The sequence below is a fragment of the Sodiomyces alcalophilus genome, assembly GCF_042370955.1.
Source record: "Sodiomyces alcalophilus JCM 7366 unplaced genomic scaffold ACRALscaffold_2, whole genome shotgun sequence".
In the NCBI taxonomy this organism is placed as follows: Eukaryota; Fungi; Ascomycota; class Sordariomycetes; order Glomerellales; family Plectosphaerellaceae; genus Sodiomyces; species Sodiomyces alcalophilus.
Window position 1 is genome coordinate 1,310,279 of NW_027263533.1, and position 17,891 is coordinate 1,328,169.

General features: G+C 52.7%; 5 protein-coding genes across 5 annotated transcripts; 2 read left to right on the forward strand and 3 right to left on the reverse strand.

Moving 5' to 3' along the window:
• Window positions 1-3,667: 3,667 nt before the first annotated feature.
• ACRALDRAFT_1068171 (uncharacterized protein) lies at window positions 3,668-4,963 on the forward strand (the record flags this gene model as incomplete). The annotated part of the gene is made up of 2 exons (XM_071017534.1): window positions 3,668-3,961; window positions 4,040-4,963. The coding sequence occupies 2 exons, from the start codon at window positions 3,668-3,670 to the stop codon at window positions 4,961-4,963; spliced, it is 1,218 nt and encodes a 405-aa protein (XP_070876650.1).
• Window positions 4,964-5,017: 54 nt separating this feature from the next.
• ACRALDRAFT_206905 (uncharacterized protein) lies at window positions 5,018-5,700 on the reverse strand (the record flags this gene model as incomplete). Its single annotated transcript, XM_071022135.1, has 4 exons — window positions 5,018-5,107; window positions 5,134-5,291; window positions 5,329-5,482; window positions 5,590-5,700. The coding sequence occupies 4 exons, from the start codon at window positions 5,698-5,700 to the stop codon at window positions 5,018-5,020; spliced, it is 513 nt and encodes a 170-aa protein (XP_070876651.1).
• A 185-nt stretch (window positions 5,701-5,885) lies between these two features.
• Window positions 5,886-7,336, reverse strand: ACRALDRAFT_2040024 (uncharacterized protein; the record flags this gene model as incomplete). The annotated part of the gene is made up of 5 exons (XM_071021013.1): window positions 5,886-6,251; window positions 6,339-6,724; window positions 6,803-6,959; window positions 7,019-7,226; window positions 7,293-7,336. 5 exons carry the CDS (start codon window positions 7,334-7,336, stop codon window positions 5,886-5,888), a joined length of 1,161 nt encoding a protein of 386 aa, XP_070876652.1.
• A 1,777-nt stretch (window positions 7,337-9,113) lies between these two features.
• On the reverse strand, window positions 9,114-9,639 carry ACRALDRAFT_2097427 (uncharacterized protein; the record flags this gene model as incomplete). Its single annotated transcript, XM_071022839.1, has 2 exons — window positions 9,114-9,382; window positions 9,495-9,639. Coding segments are annotated over 2 exons (414 nt in total), but the record flags the coding sequence as incomplete, so codon positions are not given.
• An 878-nt stretch (window positions 9,640-10,517) lies between these two features.
• ACRALDRAFT_1047655 (uncharacterized protein) lies at window positions 10,518-17,516 on the forward strand (the record flags this gene model as incomplete). Its single annotated transcript, XM_071015513.1, has 7 exons — window positions 10,518-10,595; window positions 10,674-10,869; window positions 11,101-12,696; window positions 12,786-12,906; window positions 13,135-13,302; window positions 14,028-14,405; window positions 14,531-17,516. The coding sequence occupies 7 exons, from the start codon at window positions 10,518-10,520 to the stop codon at window positions 17,514-17,516; spliced, it is 5,523 nt and encodes a 1,840-aa protein (XP_070876654.1).
• Window positions 17,517-17,891: the final 375 nt, after the last annotated feature.

Here is a 17,891-nt window from a genome sequence, read left to right on the forward strand (position 1 = left end):
ACGACATCGGAGACCGAGTGTAAGAGCCGATGCCGAAAGGAAGCGGTGGGTGCGAGGCAGCTTGTGGGCAGGGCAGGGTCAACCCTGGCGAGATAATAGTGCTTTACGAAGATGTGTGGGCGCTAGGTCTATGGAGGGGCACGGGAATTGACGATGTCAAGATATTTCGATTTCATCGCGTCGCTTCGAGGACATGTGCTGTGCTCATAGGTCGAAGGAAAAGAGAAACGAGGCCAACAACCTCGGAACGGATGATGTCGAGTTCACCGCAATTTTTGACGTTTTGGGCTGTTCTCGTTGGGCTTGGTGGTCTCCTGCGGACGGGACCTAGTGGGGCTGTACTGATAAGATCTTTTAGATAAGATAAAAGTCTGCATCGAGCGGGGATTTCAGACTGGGGGGCCTCATGAATTCCAGATTGTTGCAGAAATTAAAGTGGGATGGGCTGGTCCCGACTTTTCGGCCGCAGCAATCGTGCCGCGGGAATCCAGATGGCATATCATATCTGATCGGCTGGCGTTGTACCCCTCCTGGTGACTTGCGATTCCTGTTTCTATTCTGACCGAGGGGCCCTGGGCATTCTCTGTCTTGTACTGACCACACATGGGCCAGGCGGAGAATAAGCACTTCGTACCTGTCGCAACTCTCCGAACCAATGCTACTCGTGACCTTTTCCATGCGTATACTGTCCGCTACCGATATCTCAAGCTGTTTCTTTGACCAGGCCTCGGGATTAATAGGTACTGTAGTGTGAATAAGCTCAAAATCGGCCCGGCATCGGCATAGGTAGGCTATGTCACGCTAGCAGGACAGTTATCCGTAATGTAGTCATTATATCCTATAGGTCTGAGCGGTCGGGTATTGGTGGTCTGCGCCATGTATCTAAAATAGCATCCCTTTGTTCGGACTCGGGAGTTTGCTGTTGCAAGATGAGGCGATAGTAACGTAGCAGCGCCGCTTAACTTGAGCGAAAGGATAGGTATGTAGAGAGGTGTGGACGAAGATAGGTCGTGTTGTTACAGAGCTTGGGTGGATTACATCTGAAATGAAACTCAATAACCCTCATCAGCCGTCGTGCATCGTACGTATCTTGACTATCGAAACAAAAACGGCCAGCGGGAATATCGGTCCCGTGCATGTACTGTACGTAGGCATCCAGGGACCATGAACGAGATATCGAGGATGCTGTGCTCTGGTATTCCCAAGACACAAGCGGTGGCAGTTGAAGTTGTCGAAGGCATCACATACGACGCACGTCGCCCAGTCTTGAACGGACGTTTAAGAGACGGCGACGGACTTTATCTGTTGTTTCTGAACTCACTGGCTAGGCCTATTACTGCGTACTACCTACCTAAACAAGGCACCCAATACCATCGGAATTATCGTGAGGGTTTGGACAGGAGTCTCTTTGGACAGACCTCTCCGGCAATGAGAATGGAGGTAGGCCCGCCCCCTGGGTGTTTGTTCTGGATTGACAAATCGGATGCAAATCACAACGTACAGAGTAAACACGGCAATCAAGCGGCTCGGCAAATTGGGTGCCAACACGAAATGCCTCCTTGATCGCGTCCGACGAGGCAGTAGGTAGGCTATATAAGGCTACACATATATATGTTGTACCATCCGTATTACTCGGTACCCGTACATGTTGGTTGGTGACTGGCAAGGATTTCGTCCAAGTCCAGCGAATTGGAAAAGGCGAGACCCGGCAACGGGAGGACACGGACGTAAACAAGGTCGGCGGGCCCAAAGGAAACGCAACTGTAACGGGGATGCATCCTCCGTGCGTGCAGGAGACTGACACTAGAGAACTGGCAGTGAATTGACTGTTTCTTTCAGCGGCGCTGGGCCCAGCGGTAGATGAGGACTGTTCCCGAGGAGTATCTTTTAACATGGACATGTAATATCACTAGGGATGAGAGATGACAGCTTTGATATTGCTTCTGGAATCTCGCCGAGACACGGTCTCGGGACAGCTCGCTTAGGGGCAGGAGTTCAGATCCATCCTTCCAATCGCACAGCATCATCGGTCATGTCGTTATCAAGGGGTATGTACCTTACAATAAGCTTTAGCTGGTAAATATCTGTACGGTACCAACGGAAACGAGATGCTGGACGGTGTACGAATACGTTGTACGTTGTACGTAAACGGTCCAGCCCCTGTACGAAGTAGGTAGGTAGGCAGGTACCTTGTACTTACCGTACGGCGTGGGGTTTCCGGGGTTCCTGCTCCACTTAATTCCACTTGCGATGTCGCATCAGTTTGTCAAATTGTCAAAGCTCTCCTGTTCCTCCTCTTCCTCTCAGCTCGATGTCACCCATTGTTTCCCGGCTCAGCGAATCAGATGAGCGTACTTGCTCCCATGACTGCGTCGCCCATGATACGGTAACATCGACGTGCGAACCGTGAGCAAAAGAATCAGACGACAAGGTGGGATGAAAGGGTAGAGAGGAAAAACAGAACCATTCAAGCCCTAAAGACAGAGAACGACTTCTTGTCGTGGTGTTCATGCACGAGCCGACCTCGAGATGCAGACCTTGGACAGTGCAGTCTGCATTACATGCAGTTCACGAAACGGGCCAATTACTTCCGTTCTCTGAGAACTGGCGTACAACATACGGAGTGTGCTCAACCCCAGTTTCCTCATGCCCCTGATCCCTGGCAGCTTGTATGACAGCAGGTGGTACTCCGTGCTTCGAAAGTACGGATATGGAACCTGAGAGACGATGTTCCTGCGCATTTACGCCGCCCATCTGTGTCGAGGGTCCTCCTCTATTCCCCTGGCCTACGAATGGTAGAGCTCTCGCACCTCACGGAATGCCGTGGCCACTGACGAAGTATCTCCCCGTCACCTATGATTTCAATCATTGCTTTTTCTTATAGGGCAAGACAGAAACACCGTCTCACTCCAGCCATCTAATCTACAGCGTACAACGTACGTCGTATGTCTTACTTCGCTTGATCTGCGTTGACCTACGTTGTACACTCCGCACCACCGGGATCATCAATAACTCAACCCCTCGCAGCCGCGCCTCTTCCGTCGTCCTCCACGTATTATCTTATTACTATACTTCGCCTTATTAAAATCGTGTCCAAGCCCGTTCCAAGTTGCTTCCCGTCCCGACTTACAACGTACAACCATCTCCTGGCACTCGCCTCCAAATCCCAGCAGACCCCTGGTCGACACTACGGTACCCATTTGATTTAATTAATCTCGCGCAGCGTCTGCAACGTGAGCAGCCCCTCCTCCGGATATCCTCGATATACTCCTTGGCGACGATCCTAGGAAGTACGTTGTACATACCTACGTTGTACCTGGAAAAAGCACGCCGAAGCCACCCTTGTCCCTTCTCGGACCTTACGTCGCATCAGACTTCGTCTCCACCACCTGGATAATTAAACTTGCAGGCAAGGCGTGTTGGACTGGCATTACGGCTCCTACTTTAATGGTCAACGTTCTAAGTGGCCCGTCGTCGGAGGGAGACTTCTCCTTCCCTTGCGTCCATCGTCAGACTTGACGAACTACGCACATATCTTTGCTCATCTTGGCTTCCTGGATACTCCATTCAACTTGACCTGAGACCACGTCCCGATTCTTCATACGGCGTTTCATCCCTCACTCGAAACATCATTCTTCAGCTCGCCCTTCGATATAAACTAGACATAATGCCGTTACCACTAGGTCCGGCGACGTTCGGTACTCACGCTGTCTCTAACGATTTACCTCACGCCACCCACAAGAGGATAGCCTCCCTCGACTCTGCGACTCCTATATCCAAGGGCAAGGCCCAAGTGCCACGACGTCTCTCCCTTCAGACTCAATCTCCGTTACCCACGCTGCCCAACACGCCAGCCGAATGGAACAAAGCTGTTGCCGAAGTCAAGCGAAACTATATCAACCGTCGATATCGGTCCTGCTCAGCACGGTGCTGTGAAATCCTGGACAATGTCAAAGACATCGTAAGTATCTCATCAGATAACACTGGCTCACTCCGTAACGACAGACGTGGGGTCGAGACGGGAACTGACTCGTTGCAGACAGCTGTAGAGCCGGCCTACCTACTCTACCTACACTTCTACGCAGCTTGTTCCGTCGAGATGCTTGCGCGGCCTTTGAACCCATCATCCCCCTACAGGATCAAGCTCCTCCAGCAGGCGCGTTCACACTACCACCGCGCCTCGGAGCTCATCCGGACCGCCGACGAATCCATGTCGCGATCCTCCCGCCCCTCCTCCGCCGCCACCTCGCGCTCAGGCCAGCACACACCATCCTCTTCATTTTCTTCGCACGGCTCCAGCGAAGTGTCTTCCTACATGGGCTCAATCTACTCTCCAGACGACGCCATCGTGACCAAGTTGTCCCCGCCCCCCCCTCTCGTGCCTCGCCACCCAGCGAAGAAGCGCGTTACTTTCGACGACTCCCACCACGAGCCCAACGACGAGCCGAACTACGAGCCGAACGTTCGACCCGACTCACCGACTCTCGGCCTCGACTGTTCGCCTCATGCTGCCCAGTTACCATGCAAGACCCGCCACCTCCCGGATGCCAGCGAGCAGCCAAGAACCCGACTCCTCTGTTCCCTACCTTCGACCCCTGAACCCCCAGCCGAGGACGGTGGGGCCGAACTTGCCTTCTCCTTCGTTCGGGAGCGCTCCATTCACCGGTATTGCGCCATCCTCGCCACCCTTCGCATCCAGTTGGCGTCTTACCTCGCGTCCCTCGATGCGCAGCTTACGCCATACGCACTAGCCGGCGCCGGCGTTCGATCCCACTTCAGCTTCAGCATGCCCGCGAGAGCAGCCTCCCCCGAGTCTTTAACCCTCGACGACGAGATGCGCTCCCTTCAGCTCCGTGCCCGCATCGAGCGCCTTCGCGCGGCTGGGTGGGAACGCCCGCGCTTCAATGCTCAGAGGTACAAGGAGCTCTGCGATAGCGTGCTTACCGAACTTTCGTCCTACTAATGACTCGATACCCGTTATGTGCGCCGCTGCTGTCTCTCTTCTTATACCCATGTACTATCGTATTTGTTGTTTGAGCGGGTGTTGAATGTTGTCTATGACCCTGTCGCATACGGACTTGAAAGCCACCACATGTATATGCCCGGACTACGATGATGGAACATGCATAACACCTGACGATCTATTTTCTTTTCTTTGAGGCAATCTGCGCTGGCACCGCAGCAGGATAAAGGAGAGATGGAAGACAGGGCATTATGGCAGAGACACCCCTTAGGATCTTGTCTGTCCAGGATGACTCTGTTGCAGCATGTCGCTTCTTTCTCGTTTCCCTCTCGTTGGTTTCTTGCCCTCTTCTTGGGATTACCTACTTCCGTTTCTCTCATCTTCCCTTCTTACAAGGCCGCGGTTGGCCGGCTTTTTCTCTTGTTTCCCCTCGGTATTGGACATACCTTGTTTGGTCTCCTTTGTAGCGCGTAATGCTGTTGTTTCACCGCCAGAGCTGTAGGCTCGGTTTGGGAAAGGCTAGGAGTTTGATTTCTGCATCAACGCTTATATACCCCTTTTTCATTTGGCAAGCACAGGTTGGACTAGATACCTAGTGTCGATTTCTATAGCATGAATTCGGACACCAGCGTATGCGTAGTGCGAAGTTGTATTGATTGCGAAGCAGAAACGTCGAGGCTCAGAATACAGGTACTCGATTCAGAAAAAGCCCCAGAACCTGGAAAGATCCCATCCATCCCACACCCAAGTCTTAACCTAAACCCCTGACTACCCACACCCCGGAGCCTTACAATCGAATCACGTATCAGTAATCATCTTCATTGGCGCCGTCACCCTTCCGCGGGTGGCTACCAGCCCACCCGGCAGTCATATTCGGTTCACAGACTTCATATTGGACATCCCCGCCCGGTACACCCAGCACTTATTCCATCGTGCGTCTCCGGGCTTCTTTCTCTGCCTCTTCCTTGACCTTCTGGGTATCTCGCTGCTGCTTCATCTCCCGCACTTTAGCGAAGACCACTTCGCGGAAAATGGCACCCTTGACGGCCTTGGAGAGGGTCTTTCTGTCGGCGGAAAAATCGGTTTGATGGCTCGACAAGGTGTCGTCGCGAAAGTCGGTGTCTTCGGGGTCCTCTTCCTGGATTTTGAGGGCCTGGATGCGGTTGGCGAGCTTGACCATCTCGATGCCCCGACGTAGCCTGGCCTTGGCCATGTACGCTTTGATCTCGGGCAGCAAGTTGTGGTCGGTGGCATTCTTGCCGCTTAGCCACGGGTGCCGAAGCGCTTCCTAGGATAAAGGTGAGCTACTAGAGAACCAAAGCAACGGAAGAAGGGGGCCCGAAGGGATCCCCGGGCTTGCAGGAAATCGCCGTACCTCACTAGTCCATCGCTTTTCCGGGTTCGGTTGCAAGAAACCTAAGATGAAATCCTTGGCATCCTGGCTAACGTCTTTCCAGTACCGCTCGTGGAAGACGATCCGCCCTGACGTGCATTCGTCGATGAGCTCCTGGAGATTATCGGACCGGAAAGGCGAGTAGCCGCAGAGAAGGGTGTATGTTATAACGCCCATGGACCACATGTCGACCGGCTTGCCGTGACCTTGTTTGAGCATGATTTCTGGTGCCGCATAGCCTAGTGAGCCCGCCATGGTCGTGAGAACTTCGTCCTTCCGGTCAAGCATCTTGGCAATGCCAAAGTCGGCAAGAACGAGGTCGGAGTTGGGGTCTTTGCTAATGTAGAGGAGGTTCTCGGGTTTGAGATCTTTACGGGACCCAGGTTAGCAAATGTAGATTCCCAGTCCGCGCGTCACACAGGATATTGTTGTGAGTTTGGACGAACCTCGATGGACTACGTTATTCTTGTGAAGGTAGTTGACGGCGCCGAGAACTTGCTTGATCGTCTGCGATGCGTCCTTCTCTGTGAATTTCCCCTGCTCGGAGATGCGATCAAAGAGCTCGCCGCCCGTCGCCAGTTGAGTGACGATATAAAACTTGTCCTAGTGTCGTGGTCAAACGAGAGGCCAATCTGATGGGCCCAGGCGCAAGGCCAACTCACTCTCGACTCAAACCAGTCCACAAATTTAACAATGTTGGGGTGATGGAGGCGCTGAAGCATCCCTAGTTCGTCGTAAACCATTTGTTCGTTGCCCTTGACGCTCTTCTTCAGAATGATTTTGATGGCCACTTTGCCCGTAGGGCTATCAGCCTCTCGGACGACACCATAAGTACCGGCACCAAGTGTCCTCCCGAAGCGGTAATTCGATCTAAAGGCCAGCCACGGCTCGTTAGGCCTCTCACGTCACGTTTCAGACCAGGATATAGGGACGCACTTCTTATCGTAACTCTCCGGCTGGCCGCCGAGGCGGTTGAGCATATTAGCGACTACAGGCGCAGAAATTGTTAGTACATATTCGCGCAGTCGGGAGAATACTCGTGACCTGATAAATACGGACGACTCGCAGGTACAGTGCGTGGCATTGGGACAGGGTGCATTGAAGGGGCGTGACGCAGACGGCTACGCATCGATAATCTCGACTTACAGCTCATGTTGGGCGAGGTCGGAAATAGTCGCAGAAGGTAAGTAAGCCAGGCAGATTCCGGTAGGTTATCCAAGAATGAAATGGCGTTGTTTGCGAGGAAGACCACGGGCGTGATTTTCCAACACCCGGCGCACTGGTAGTAGTGGTTGCGAGAATAAATCGAAGAGGACCGGACTTCTTTATGGGAATTTCGTTCTACGACCACTGGCAGGCGAAAAAGAGTGTCGGGGAGGAAGACAAAAGGACAAGAGGCGGATCGGCGAGGGAAGTTGCAGCTTGGGACAACGAATGGTCCACGTCGTGGGCGTCTTAAGGCTGATGATGTGGGGTAAAACCAACGTCCGCTGACAGGGGAGGAGAAACAGGAAGCTGGTCGAATTGCGAATTATCAGTCGTAGAGAGGCGAGATCCCGTAAAGCGTTTTTCTGCGACAGTCTCGAGCTCAGATATATACGGAGTGCGAGAAGAAATCAGTTGATAACAGGCTTGCTGTGAGAAGTAAAAGGAGCGAAGATTGTCGCGTAGAGGAGTGGAAGGTGAGCAGCTATGGGTGAAAATGAGGGGCTGTGAATTGGGAGTATAAGGTACTGTACACTGACACCGTGCTGTCCGTCTTCCCCACCTCACCTCGGTCCACCACTAGACCAACCGATGGCGTGGAGGGTGCATACATAGACAAATGAGAGTTGTAGGTAGTATGAGGTGCAGAAGACACGTTATCAAGCCCTGAGAGACAGGCTTCAAAGGTAACCAGTACTTCCCTTTGGGTGGACTTGCTGTATTTTGGTCACATTCATGTTGGCCGTTTGGCGTTGGCAAGACAATCTGACACGCCAAGAACAGCAACAAGACTCCACGCAAGCCGCGGGTTTCTGGCTACCCAGTTATGTGGTACATACACCATACCATATCTGCAACGTTCGTGACACTTGCGGGTTCTAAGGTACTGACGGGTATGGGATGGAGCGTGATGATACCGATTATGCACAAAGGACTAACTTAGACACACAGTTACGGAGGTTTCTCAGCGGGAACTATCATATTCGATCCACTATATGAATCTAGCCACTACGAAGTAAAGCTCATGAACGTCCTGGTAGACGGGCAGATGACGTGGGTTGACCGAGACTCGATGCCAACAGCACTGGTTGGTTGGTTGGTGTGACCATGGAGTGTCCTCTTTTGGTACCAGGGAACTAAGGAGGCATCCAACTGGAAATATCCTATCAGCTATCTTGGGATATCCTGAACCTTGCCTCGACATGTTTCTTCATATTGCTTCGGCAAAGACATGCCATTACGTACGGGGATCGTTCTCTCCCCCATCGAGATTCGTTACACCCAAAAAGCTCTACGATGGGGTGTCGCTCATGAGGACATCAAACCCCTTGTAAAATGTTTCAACATCTCTTGCACAGCGGACATCGTTTCGGTGAGATGATTGAAACATCTCTTGTCCCCAAATTCCTGTGCCAACGACGCAGCACGCCAGTCCAACCTGTGAAGATTCCCATACTCCCGGGTTTGCGAAGCTCGCCCAACGCCGAAATGCAAACCGCAGTCTTTCGCGTTCAAACGACCATTTGTAACCAAAGGGAAGCGCGCTATTGCTTAGACAGTGTTATCATCGTAATAGAAGTCGATGTCGCGAGGTCGCTTCCGATTGCTTCGCACAAACTCCTCGTCTCCAGGCGGTCTTTCGTTCTTGGAATTCCCCGTCAACATGCTCTGTAGACTCATGCACACCGTCTCCACGTTTTGAACGGGACTCCATCCCTGGCTTCCGAGGAGGTCGAGGCAAATGATACCATTCGAGTAGATGTGCGGGTGGATGGGGATTGGACGATCGGTCTGCTGGACGAAGGTCACCTCTGGGGGTTCTGAAGAATCGAGCACGGTGAATGTTAGCCTCAAACCACAGGTCCCACGATACGTGCTGCATCCAGCAACTGCAACACAAGGGCTAGGAGTGAAGTTGGCTACCGTACGTACCAATGGGATATTGTGGGGAGAACTTGAACTTGAGTCTATAAACCTCGCCCCTATAGATGGGGTTGTCATCCAAGACTCGTATGTCCATGAACCAATCTTCGAAATTGTCGGCTGAGATGAGATCAATGCCTGGGGGAAGCCCATTTTTCAGCTAGGGAGGAACGGTCCGAGTCAGTTCACGTTGCAGTCAGGACCACATGGCCCCAGACACACATAAATGGCATAGGGCATAGGATTGACGAGATGCGCGCAAACGATGGGCCAAGTCAGAAATCCTATACCTTGGTGAGTTCCTTTGCAAGTCTCTTGGAAGCGAAGCTAGCCATGCTGTGCGCACGTGTGGTAGGGGGCCAAGGCTGCGCCTTCGTAGAAGTGATATAGTATGGTGACGTAGCTGGTACGGGACGTTTCGTTTTATCGTGCCTTCACTCCATATGGAAAAGTTGACAAATGATGGCTATGGTATGCTGCGGGGACCTTGCACTCGGTTGATAACTGACGGCCTAACTAACGTATATCAGCGATGGTGGCGGCCGGAGCGGGTAGGCTTGGTTTGGCATCACGCGGTAGGATTGATTGAAGGCGAGAGTTGGAGAATGGACTAGAACAGGGTGGTAGAAGCAGTTGAGCAGCTTGAGCGTCGTGGGGAACAAAGAGTACTTCTACATAGATACTCAGTAGGTACCACAGTACGAAAGTGTGACCCCGCAGTCGCAGAGCTAAATAAAGCCCATGCGTGCGTGTACGTTGTACAGACCAACTACCTACCTACGGTAGGTAATTACTGGTACTCAGGCATCTATCTGGAAGCTTCCCTACCTTCAAGGTACGTACTCTTTCTTATCTGTATGATGCTGGAACTGGCCAGTCAAAAGGCAAGGCGACAGACCCACCCAGCCAGCCCCGCTGGAATGGAGCTACCTTCGCCTTGGTCATTCACCTTCGGTTTCCTTCCTTCCTTCTCACCGAGCTTCAGCTAGCCATCCTACCGGCTCGCCTTCTCAACCACATGGGGCCGCAGACATGGCTTCTCGAGTTGGGTTTGATGCGGATCACATCAAAGATCGAGCTCGCAGGGACTTGCTGAACCTGCTCGAGGGAGTACGTAAGGCTTCCCGTGCCTCGTCTGCCGCCGCGCGCTCCTCCCCATGCATGGCTGACCCATCCGTTCGTATCTAGGTTCGTGGCAAGAAGAACTTGGTTCTTGAGCGTAGTTTGGCCGGGCCCATTGGCACACTCGTCAAGGTCGCAACTCTTCAGGAATATGGCGTCGACAAATTCTTCTTTCTGGAGAACAACAATGCCGATACCAGCCAGCGCAATATCATCTTCATTGCCCGTGGCGAGTGTGCACGTCATGCCCCATCCATAGCAGGTTAGCATCTCTCTCGTATCATGTCCCGGTAGTCTTTTCGCATCATGTCCCTGTCCCTTCCGAGTTGCTGTTTTCTTTAATTGGCTCCAAAAGTAGACTTCGAGGAATAAAGCCCACTCTTCGTCGTCCGTCAGTGAGCCGAACATTAACATATGCATGTCCTCCTATAGCATCACTTGCGTCTTGCTTACAAAAGTTGATGCCATCATAACGCGCTGACATTTCCATCAGATCATATTCGACGATTGCAGCGCGAGAGCCAGACTGGCCATGAGTTCCATATTTTCTGGGTACCCCGGCGGACCGTTGTATCGGACAAACTGTTGGAAGAGGCAGGCGTCTTGGGCGATGTCAACATTTCCGAGCTAGCGCTCTACTTCTTTCCCTTGGAAAAAGATGTCTTATCCCTTGAACTTGAAGACTCGTTCCGCGATTTATATCTGAACAAGGATGTGACGCCCTCTTTCTTGATGGCCAAGGCATTGATGGGAATCCAAGAGAAATACGGCCTCTTTCCACGAATCATCGGCAAAGGCGACAATGCTAAACGCGTGGCCGAATTGCTGGCGCGCATGCGACAAGAGATCCTAGCCGGCGATGACGCGAGCGAGACCCAACGCAGTGGCGGCCTCAGCCCAAGTACGACCATAGAGAGCGCTATCATCATTGACCGTCAAGTCGATTTCGTCACCCCTCTTCTCACCCAGCTGACATATGAGGGTCTCATTGATGAGGTGTTCTCCATACAGAATAGTCAGGCAGAGGTGGACACCACCATCGTGGGAGCCCCATTACAAGCGTCCGCGGCGGGAGCACCGAGTGCGCAGGCACGGAAACGAAAGATACAACTAGATTCGTCTGACAAGCAATTTGAGCAGCTCCGCGACAAGAACTTTGCCATTGTCGGGAGCTTCCTGGGTCAACAAGCGCGGCGGCTCCAAAGCGTCCAGAAGGATTACGAAGTCCGAAACAGTCACAAATCGATTGCTGAGCTCAAAGACTTTGTAAGCAAGCTTCCGACATATCAACAGGAACACCAAAGCCTTCGCATCCACACCGGGTTAGCAGAAGAGATTGTCAAGTACACAAGAACCGACCAGTTCAAGGGAATATTGGAGGTCCAACAAAACTTGGCTGCCGGTGCAGACCCTTCCTCGCAGTTCGAGGCTATTGAAGAACTCATTGCGAGGGGAGCGCCGCTGCCTGAAGTTCTGAGATTACTTTGCATCTACTCTTGCGTATCGGGCGGTGTCAAACCCAAGGAGTACGACCAGTTCAGGCGCCTAATTCTAGAAGGCTATGGCTACCAGCATTTACTGACGCTCCATGCTCTGGAGAAACTCCAACTCTTCCTATCTCGATCTTCACCTCTGGCGGGCATGATACCCATGGCGGGCGCAGCAGGAGGACCCATTAATAAGACGAATTACACCCACTTACGGAAACTTCTACGACTAATTGTGGACGAGGTGCGGGAGGATGACCCTAACGACATCGCATACGTGTATAGTGGCTATGCTCCACTTTCGGTTCGCCTGGTGCAATGCATTCTCCAGAAGCAATATCTACTCACCGTGACCAAGGGTAACGGCGTGACCGGGACGACTGGTTCGTCCGCGGCACAAGGATGGCACGGTTTTGACGAGGCTGTGAAACACGTCCAGGGTCAAACATTCTACGAGCTCCAGAAGGGCGAGGACAAGGCGGTCAAAGCTCGCGCGCTGCTTTCGGGCGGGTCAGAGAAGCAGACTGTCTTTGTAGTTTTCTTGGGAGGGATCACCTTTACTGAGATCGCGGCACTCCGCTTTATTGCAAAGCAGGAGGAAGGTACGTTGGCCCAATCCCCCTCTTCAGTTGTTTTTCTGTCCGACGACTTGGTATTGTTGGGTTGCTGACACATGAGACTACATGATTAGCCCGAAGGAACATCGTCATCTGCGCAACATCGATCATTAGCGGGAACAGGATGATGGAAGCGGCTGTTGAGAAGGAATCCTTTGCGAAAAATATAGGCCCAGCCATCTCAACACAACGGGCGTGAGCTGCCCCAATGCTATAAAGGAGTTGGGAGTTGATTAATGGGTTGAGCGGTTGGATTAAAGATATGATCATTGTCGAATATCGGGAGACTCTAGCTCGGCGTGCGCTAGTACCTAGAGAAGAGTTGTGCCGAGGGATACCAGTGCTCAGATGGAAATATTGAATCCTCAAATTCACTATAAGGAGATTGCCAATGTTCAAGACAACGGCATCCCCAAAGTGAAGCGGACGCCTTGTCCCTAATGACGCTATATCGTCTTCTGCTGTCATACCGTTTGGTACTCGAGGCCGCTTGCGGAGTGATAATTTGCCCAGGGTCATTGTAGCTAGGAACGAGCTCTTGCAGAGTAACAATATCTCTTCGTTATTCGTAACGACTCGTCTGTGTCTGTCGTGAAGATCCGGACGGCAGGCGCGTTTTCCTATATGTATCAAAAAGTGGCCCTAAAGCTAGGTACTTTGCTCAAATAATATCGCTGGTTATAAGCGCAGGGAATGTTGAAAATGCGGAAACCCGGGGTCTAAAAGCAGAGCATTGTATCATCGCCGGGTCGTGATGACCGAGACGTCCGTCCTCTGAATCGCGAAGGTCTGTCTGTCAGATATTGCCATTTCAGGGACATCACATGATTTTGTACCTTGGTACTCCAGAACAATTCTTGGCTCGTTGGACGACAGGGGGGTGAAAACACGTGACAGTAGCGCGGGTAAAGTACTCGGAAGTGGAGGGATCGCAGGCCCAGCACTTGCTGATTTATATCCAATCTCCCTCACTAATACTCCCATGGCTTATTAGCCCGGGATTTCCTCAGGGCACCATCTATTCAAAGTCGCCGATAAGCGTCTCGATCTTCAATTGATCGCGTAGACCTATCCCTTCAAGAGCCGGTGCCGGGACGTGTGCGACTGTGAACATCTCCTTCCGACACTCGTCTTGAATCGATAGGTAAGAGGGTCGACTTATATCAGACTCCGAGTGTGAGATAACATGTTGGTCAATATACTAACTCGGCTGATGAAGGACCTCTGAACCTAAACTCATAGTATCATTACTGTTTAGGGCTGCTTGCGGCTCGGTGCAGTTTGGTCTGATGGGCCATCCCTCCGCTACGGCCGAGCCACCATCCGCAATTATACTCCCCCATATTCGCTTATCTCGACATACCTCCGGTCCGGAACGACCATTCTACAATGAGAACGAGCCCAACGACTCCGATTGAGTTGGGAATTGGACTTGGAAAAGAACCATTCGGTCCACCTCGGTGTGTGGGCTCATATATCTCAAATTCCTCACCACCCAGATCAGGGGACCCGAACCATCCGCCATCAGGACTTCCTCCGCAAGATCCCGTGTCCCCCGCTGGCAGCAGCATTTCATCTGGAGCAGTCTCAGAAGTTGGATCTGAAATCATCGTTCAGGCCGGAAACATGGAGCTCGATGGTCCCCGTCTCGAAGACTTAGAAATGGGGCCTTCAGCCGCCTCTCCCCATGCCGAGTATGTAATATACTGTCACGCCTTTCTCGGACAGGTTCCCATTCAAATCGAACTCCTCACCCTCATAGTTTATGACGTCTCTGAGACTCTCATCGGTACAACTCGTTCTTCTAACTATCCGATAGAGCCTCCGAAACTGGGGCCCCACCAGCTCCTTCGACTACTCTAAGTCACCTTGAGACTGATCACTATTCACTCGAATCTCCCTTGTCCAACCTGACTGATCAGTCCGAACTATCATCAATCCCGCCATCCGTGTCTAGCAAGGCTACCACCCCTGTCGACTCGGAAGCAGTGAGGGAACTGCTTATCCCACCTTCTCAGAACCTCCCTCCGACTTTCCCGCAGCCCAAGCCTCGCCGTGCATTCGACGTAAAGCCGAAATCTTCGATACCTGTGGGAATGGACGATGTGACATATGCATCCCAGTGTCTCCGTGCTGCAGAACATTCGAGACTGGACCCATACGCCTTGCATGAGGGGGAATACCGCTTGTTGCGGCAGCACATCACGCCATCGCAAGTGACTACGTATCTCCAAATCAGAAATGGCATTCTGCGTCTCTGGTACTCGAATGTTCGGAGGCCAGTGACACGTGCTGCGGCAGTGGGATGTGCATCGAATACACGATGGTTTGATATGGCCAGTGTCTCCTTTGACTGGCTCGTGCGCCATGGTTACATCAACTACGGCTGTGTTGAGTTCCCTCCAGCTCCCACGACCTCCACCGAGCTTCCCTGCAACCGAAAGAAGAAGACAATTGTCGTCATTGGCGCGGGCATGGCCGGCCTCGGGTGTGCCCGGCAAATCGAAGCCCTGGCCAAGCAATATTCGGACGAACTTGAGGAGCGTGGCGAGCTGCCACCCAGGATTATTGTCCTCGAAGGTCGACGCCGCATCGGTGGTAGGGTGTACTCGCGCGAGTTCCAGACGAAGCCGGAAACACCCGTACCCGGGTACGACGGACAGCGGTATACTGCCGAGATGGGCGGGATGATTATCACGGGATTCGAGCGCGGGAACCCCGTGAATGTCCTTGTTCGAGGACAGCTGGGCCTCCCATTCCGAGTCTTGAAATCAGATACAACACTGTACGACTCCAATGGTCGTCCCGTGGATCCCCTCAGGGATGATCGGGTGGAAAAGCTTTATAACGATTGTCTCGATCGCGTTAGCGAGTTCAAGTTCAAAACACAGCCGTCCAAGCTCATCAAGGGCAATTTACAACTTATTCAGACGGGCCGGGAGGTCACGAGTGATGGGACCAGGACCATCAGCGAACAGGAAGAAGCCTTGGCGGCACTTCCACACGCGCCATCTGTGTCGGAGCAAAACGTGCCTGAGCAGGTGAACCGCGTTCCCGTCTCTTCTGACAAGGTGACCGGCCGTGTCCATACTGAACCGGGTACCCCAGCGACGATCAAAGCTTCAACCAAGGCGTCGCAGTTTGGGTGGACACTGAAGAACAATGTCAGCGAAGACTCTACGGTGGATCTCTCCGAAGCCGCATCAAGTCCGGATGCGACCTTGGGTTCTGTGCTCGACGATGCCATCGTTCAATACCGGTCCCTCGTCGACCTCACCGCTCTGGATCACCGTCTTCTGAACTGGCACATTGCGAATTTGGAGTACAGTAACGCTACCCATCTGTACAATCTCAGCCTTGGTGGTTGGGACATTGATGCCGGATACGAGTGGGATGGTAAACACACCATGGTTGTGGGTGGTTATCAGGCCGTCCCCCGAGGTCTTGCGGAATGCCCGACACCCCTCGAATTGAAGACAAAATCACCGGTTCGGAATATCAAATACGGAACCGACGACTCCTCTGGTCCTTGCGTGGTAGAATGCGAAGATGGAAGCGCCGTCGAAGCAGACATTGTGGTGTCGACCATTCCGCTGGGTGTGTTGAAGCAAGGCAGTGTTGGCTTCAACCCACCTCTTCCAGAATGGAAAACAGGTGCCATTGAACGCATTGGGTTCGGCGTCCTCAACAAGGTGATTTTGGTCTACAAGGAGCCCTTTTGGGACACTAGTCGACACATCTTTGGAGTGCTCCGAGACGCCCCCAACAGGCATAGTTTGGCTCAGGGCGAGTACGTTTCTCGACGTGGCCGTTTCTTCCAGTGGTTCAATGTCTCCAAGACGACAGGCTTGCCGTGTCTCGTGGCTCTGATGGCTGGCAAGGCCGGATTCGACACGGAGTACGAGAGCAACGATAGCCTCATAGAAGAAGCCACCGTTCTTCTGCGCAAGATTTTCGGTCGGACTGTACCCTACCCTGTGGAGGCAGTAGTCACTCGCTGGGCTTCGGACCGGTTCGCCAGGGGCAGTTACTCTTCATCCGGGCCCAACATGCACATCGATGACTACGATGCCATGGCGCGCCCCGTTGGCAACTTGTATTTCGCCGGGGAGCACACATGTGGTACACATCCGGCCACTGTCCACGGCGCATACTTGTCCGGACTGCGGGCTGCATCGGAGGTGTGGGATGCCCTACTGGGCCCGATTGACGTACCGACGCCTCTCAGGCGTCCCAGAGAAAGCAGACCACTGTCACTGAAGAGAAGGATGGCTCACGAGGCCAGAGACCCAGAGTATGCGCGTATCGAGGCGTTTGAGAAGGCTGCCATGAAGTTCATCGTCGGACGGATCGGAGAGCGCCCCGAGGCTCCTGCCAAGTGTTCTGCCAACGCGTATCTCCTCTTCAGCAAGGACTTCTTTGATGTCGCAAAGAAGAAATGCGAAGAGGAGCGGGCTGGGACGAAAAAGAAACTCCTTCCCAATGATGTTCGGAATATGACATCCAAGATGTGGAAGGCTGCTAGCCCAGAGGAACGTAAACCGTACGAAGACAAGGCTAGCCAGCTCAAAGCAGAACACGCTCAACAACTGGAAGAATTCGAGGAGAAATCGACCCAGTGGGATGAGCAGTGCGCCGTCCTGCGGGCCCAGTATGAAAAGGACCATCCCTTGATATCAGGGTCCTTAAGCTTGACGCCTGACAGGCAGAACGGTATCGGCGACAGGGGCCTGCACAAGAGCAAACACCGCAGAACTAGCAGGCCTATCGACTATGCTGAGAGCAGTGACGACCCTGACCTCTGAGACTACGATGCAGAAACGCAGTCCGATATAGTAACCTCCTCTGCGCAGGAGGAGGAACTTTCTTGCGTATATTTGTACATGAACTCGTCTGGGCGTCATAGTTGTGTGTTTCGGTCGGGACTTGATCTCGAGGCGTTCAAAGAGGATATTCCATCGTTGACAGCGGCGGCGGGCGCGAGGCGACGCGGGCATTCTTATCACGGCTTCGTTCGAAAGTGACGATGTATAGAATAGTAATTAACTTCCAGTTCTTTTCCAGCAACAATTCCGTGTCTGCAGTTCATCCGCAGATTCTCTATCAAACATCTCAGTGCATGCGACTGCATCTTGTATTATGGCGGCTGAACATTGAGGAAGCACCGCGTTTAGTTTAGG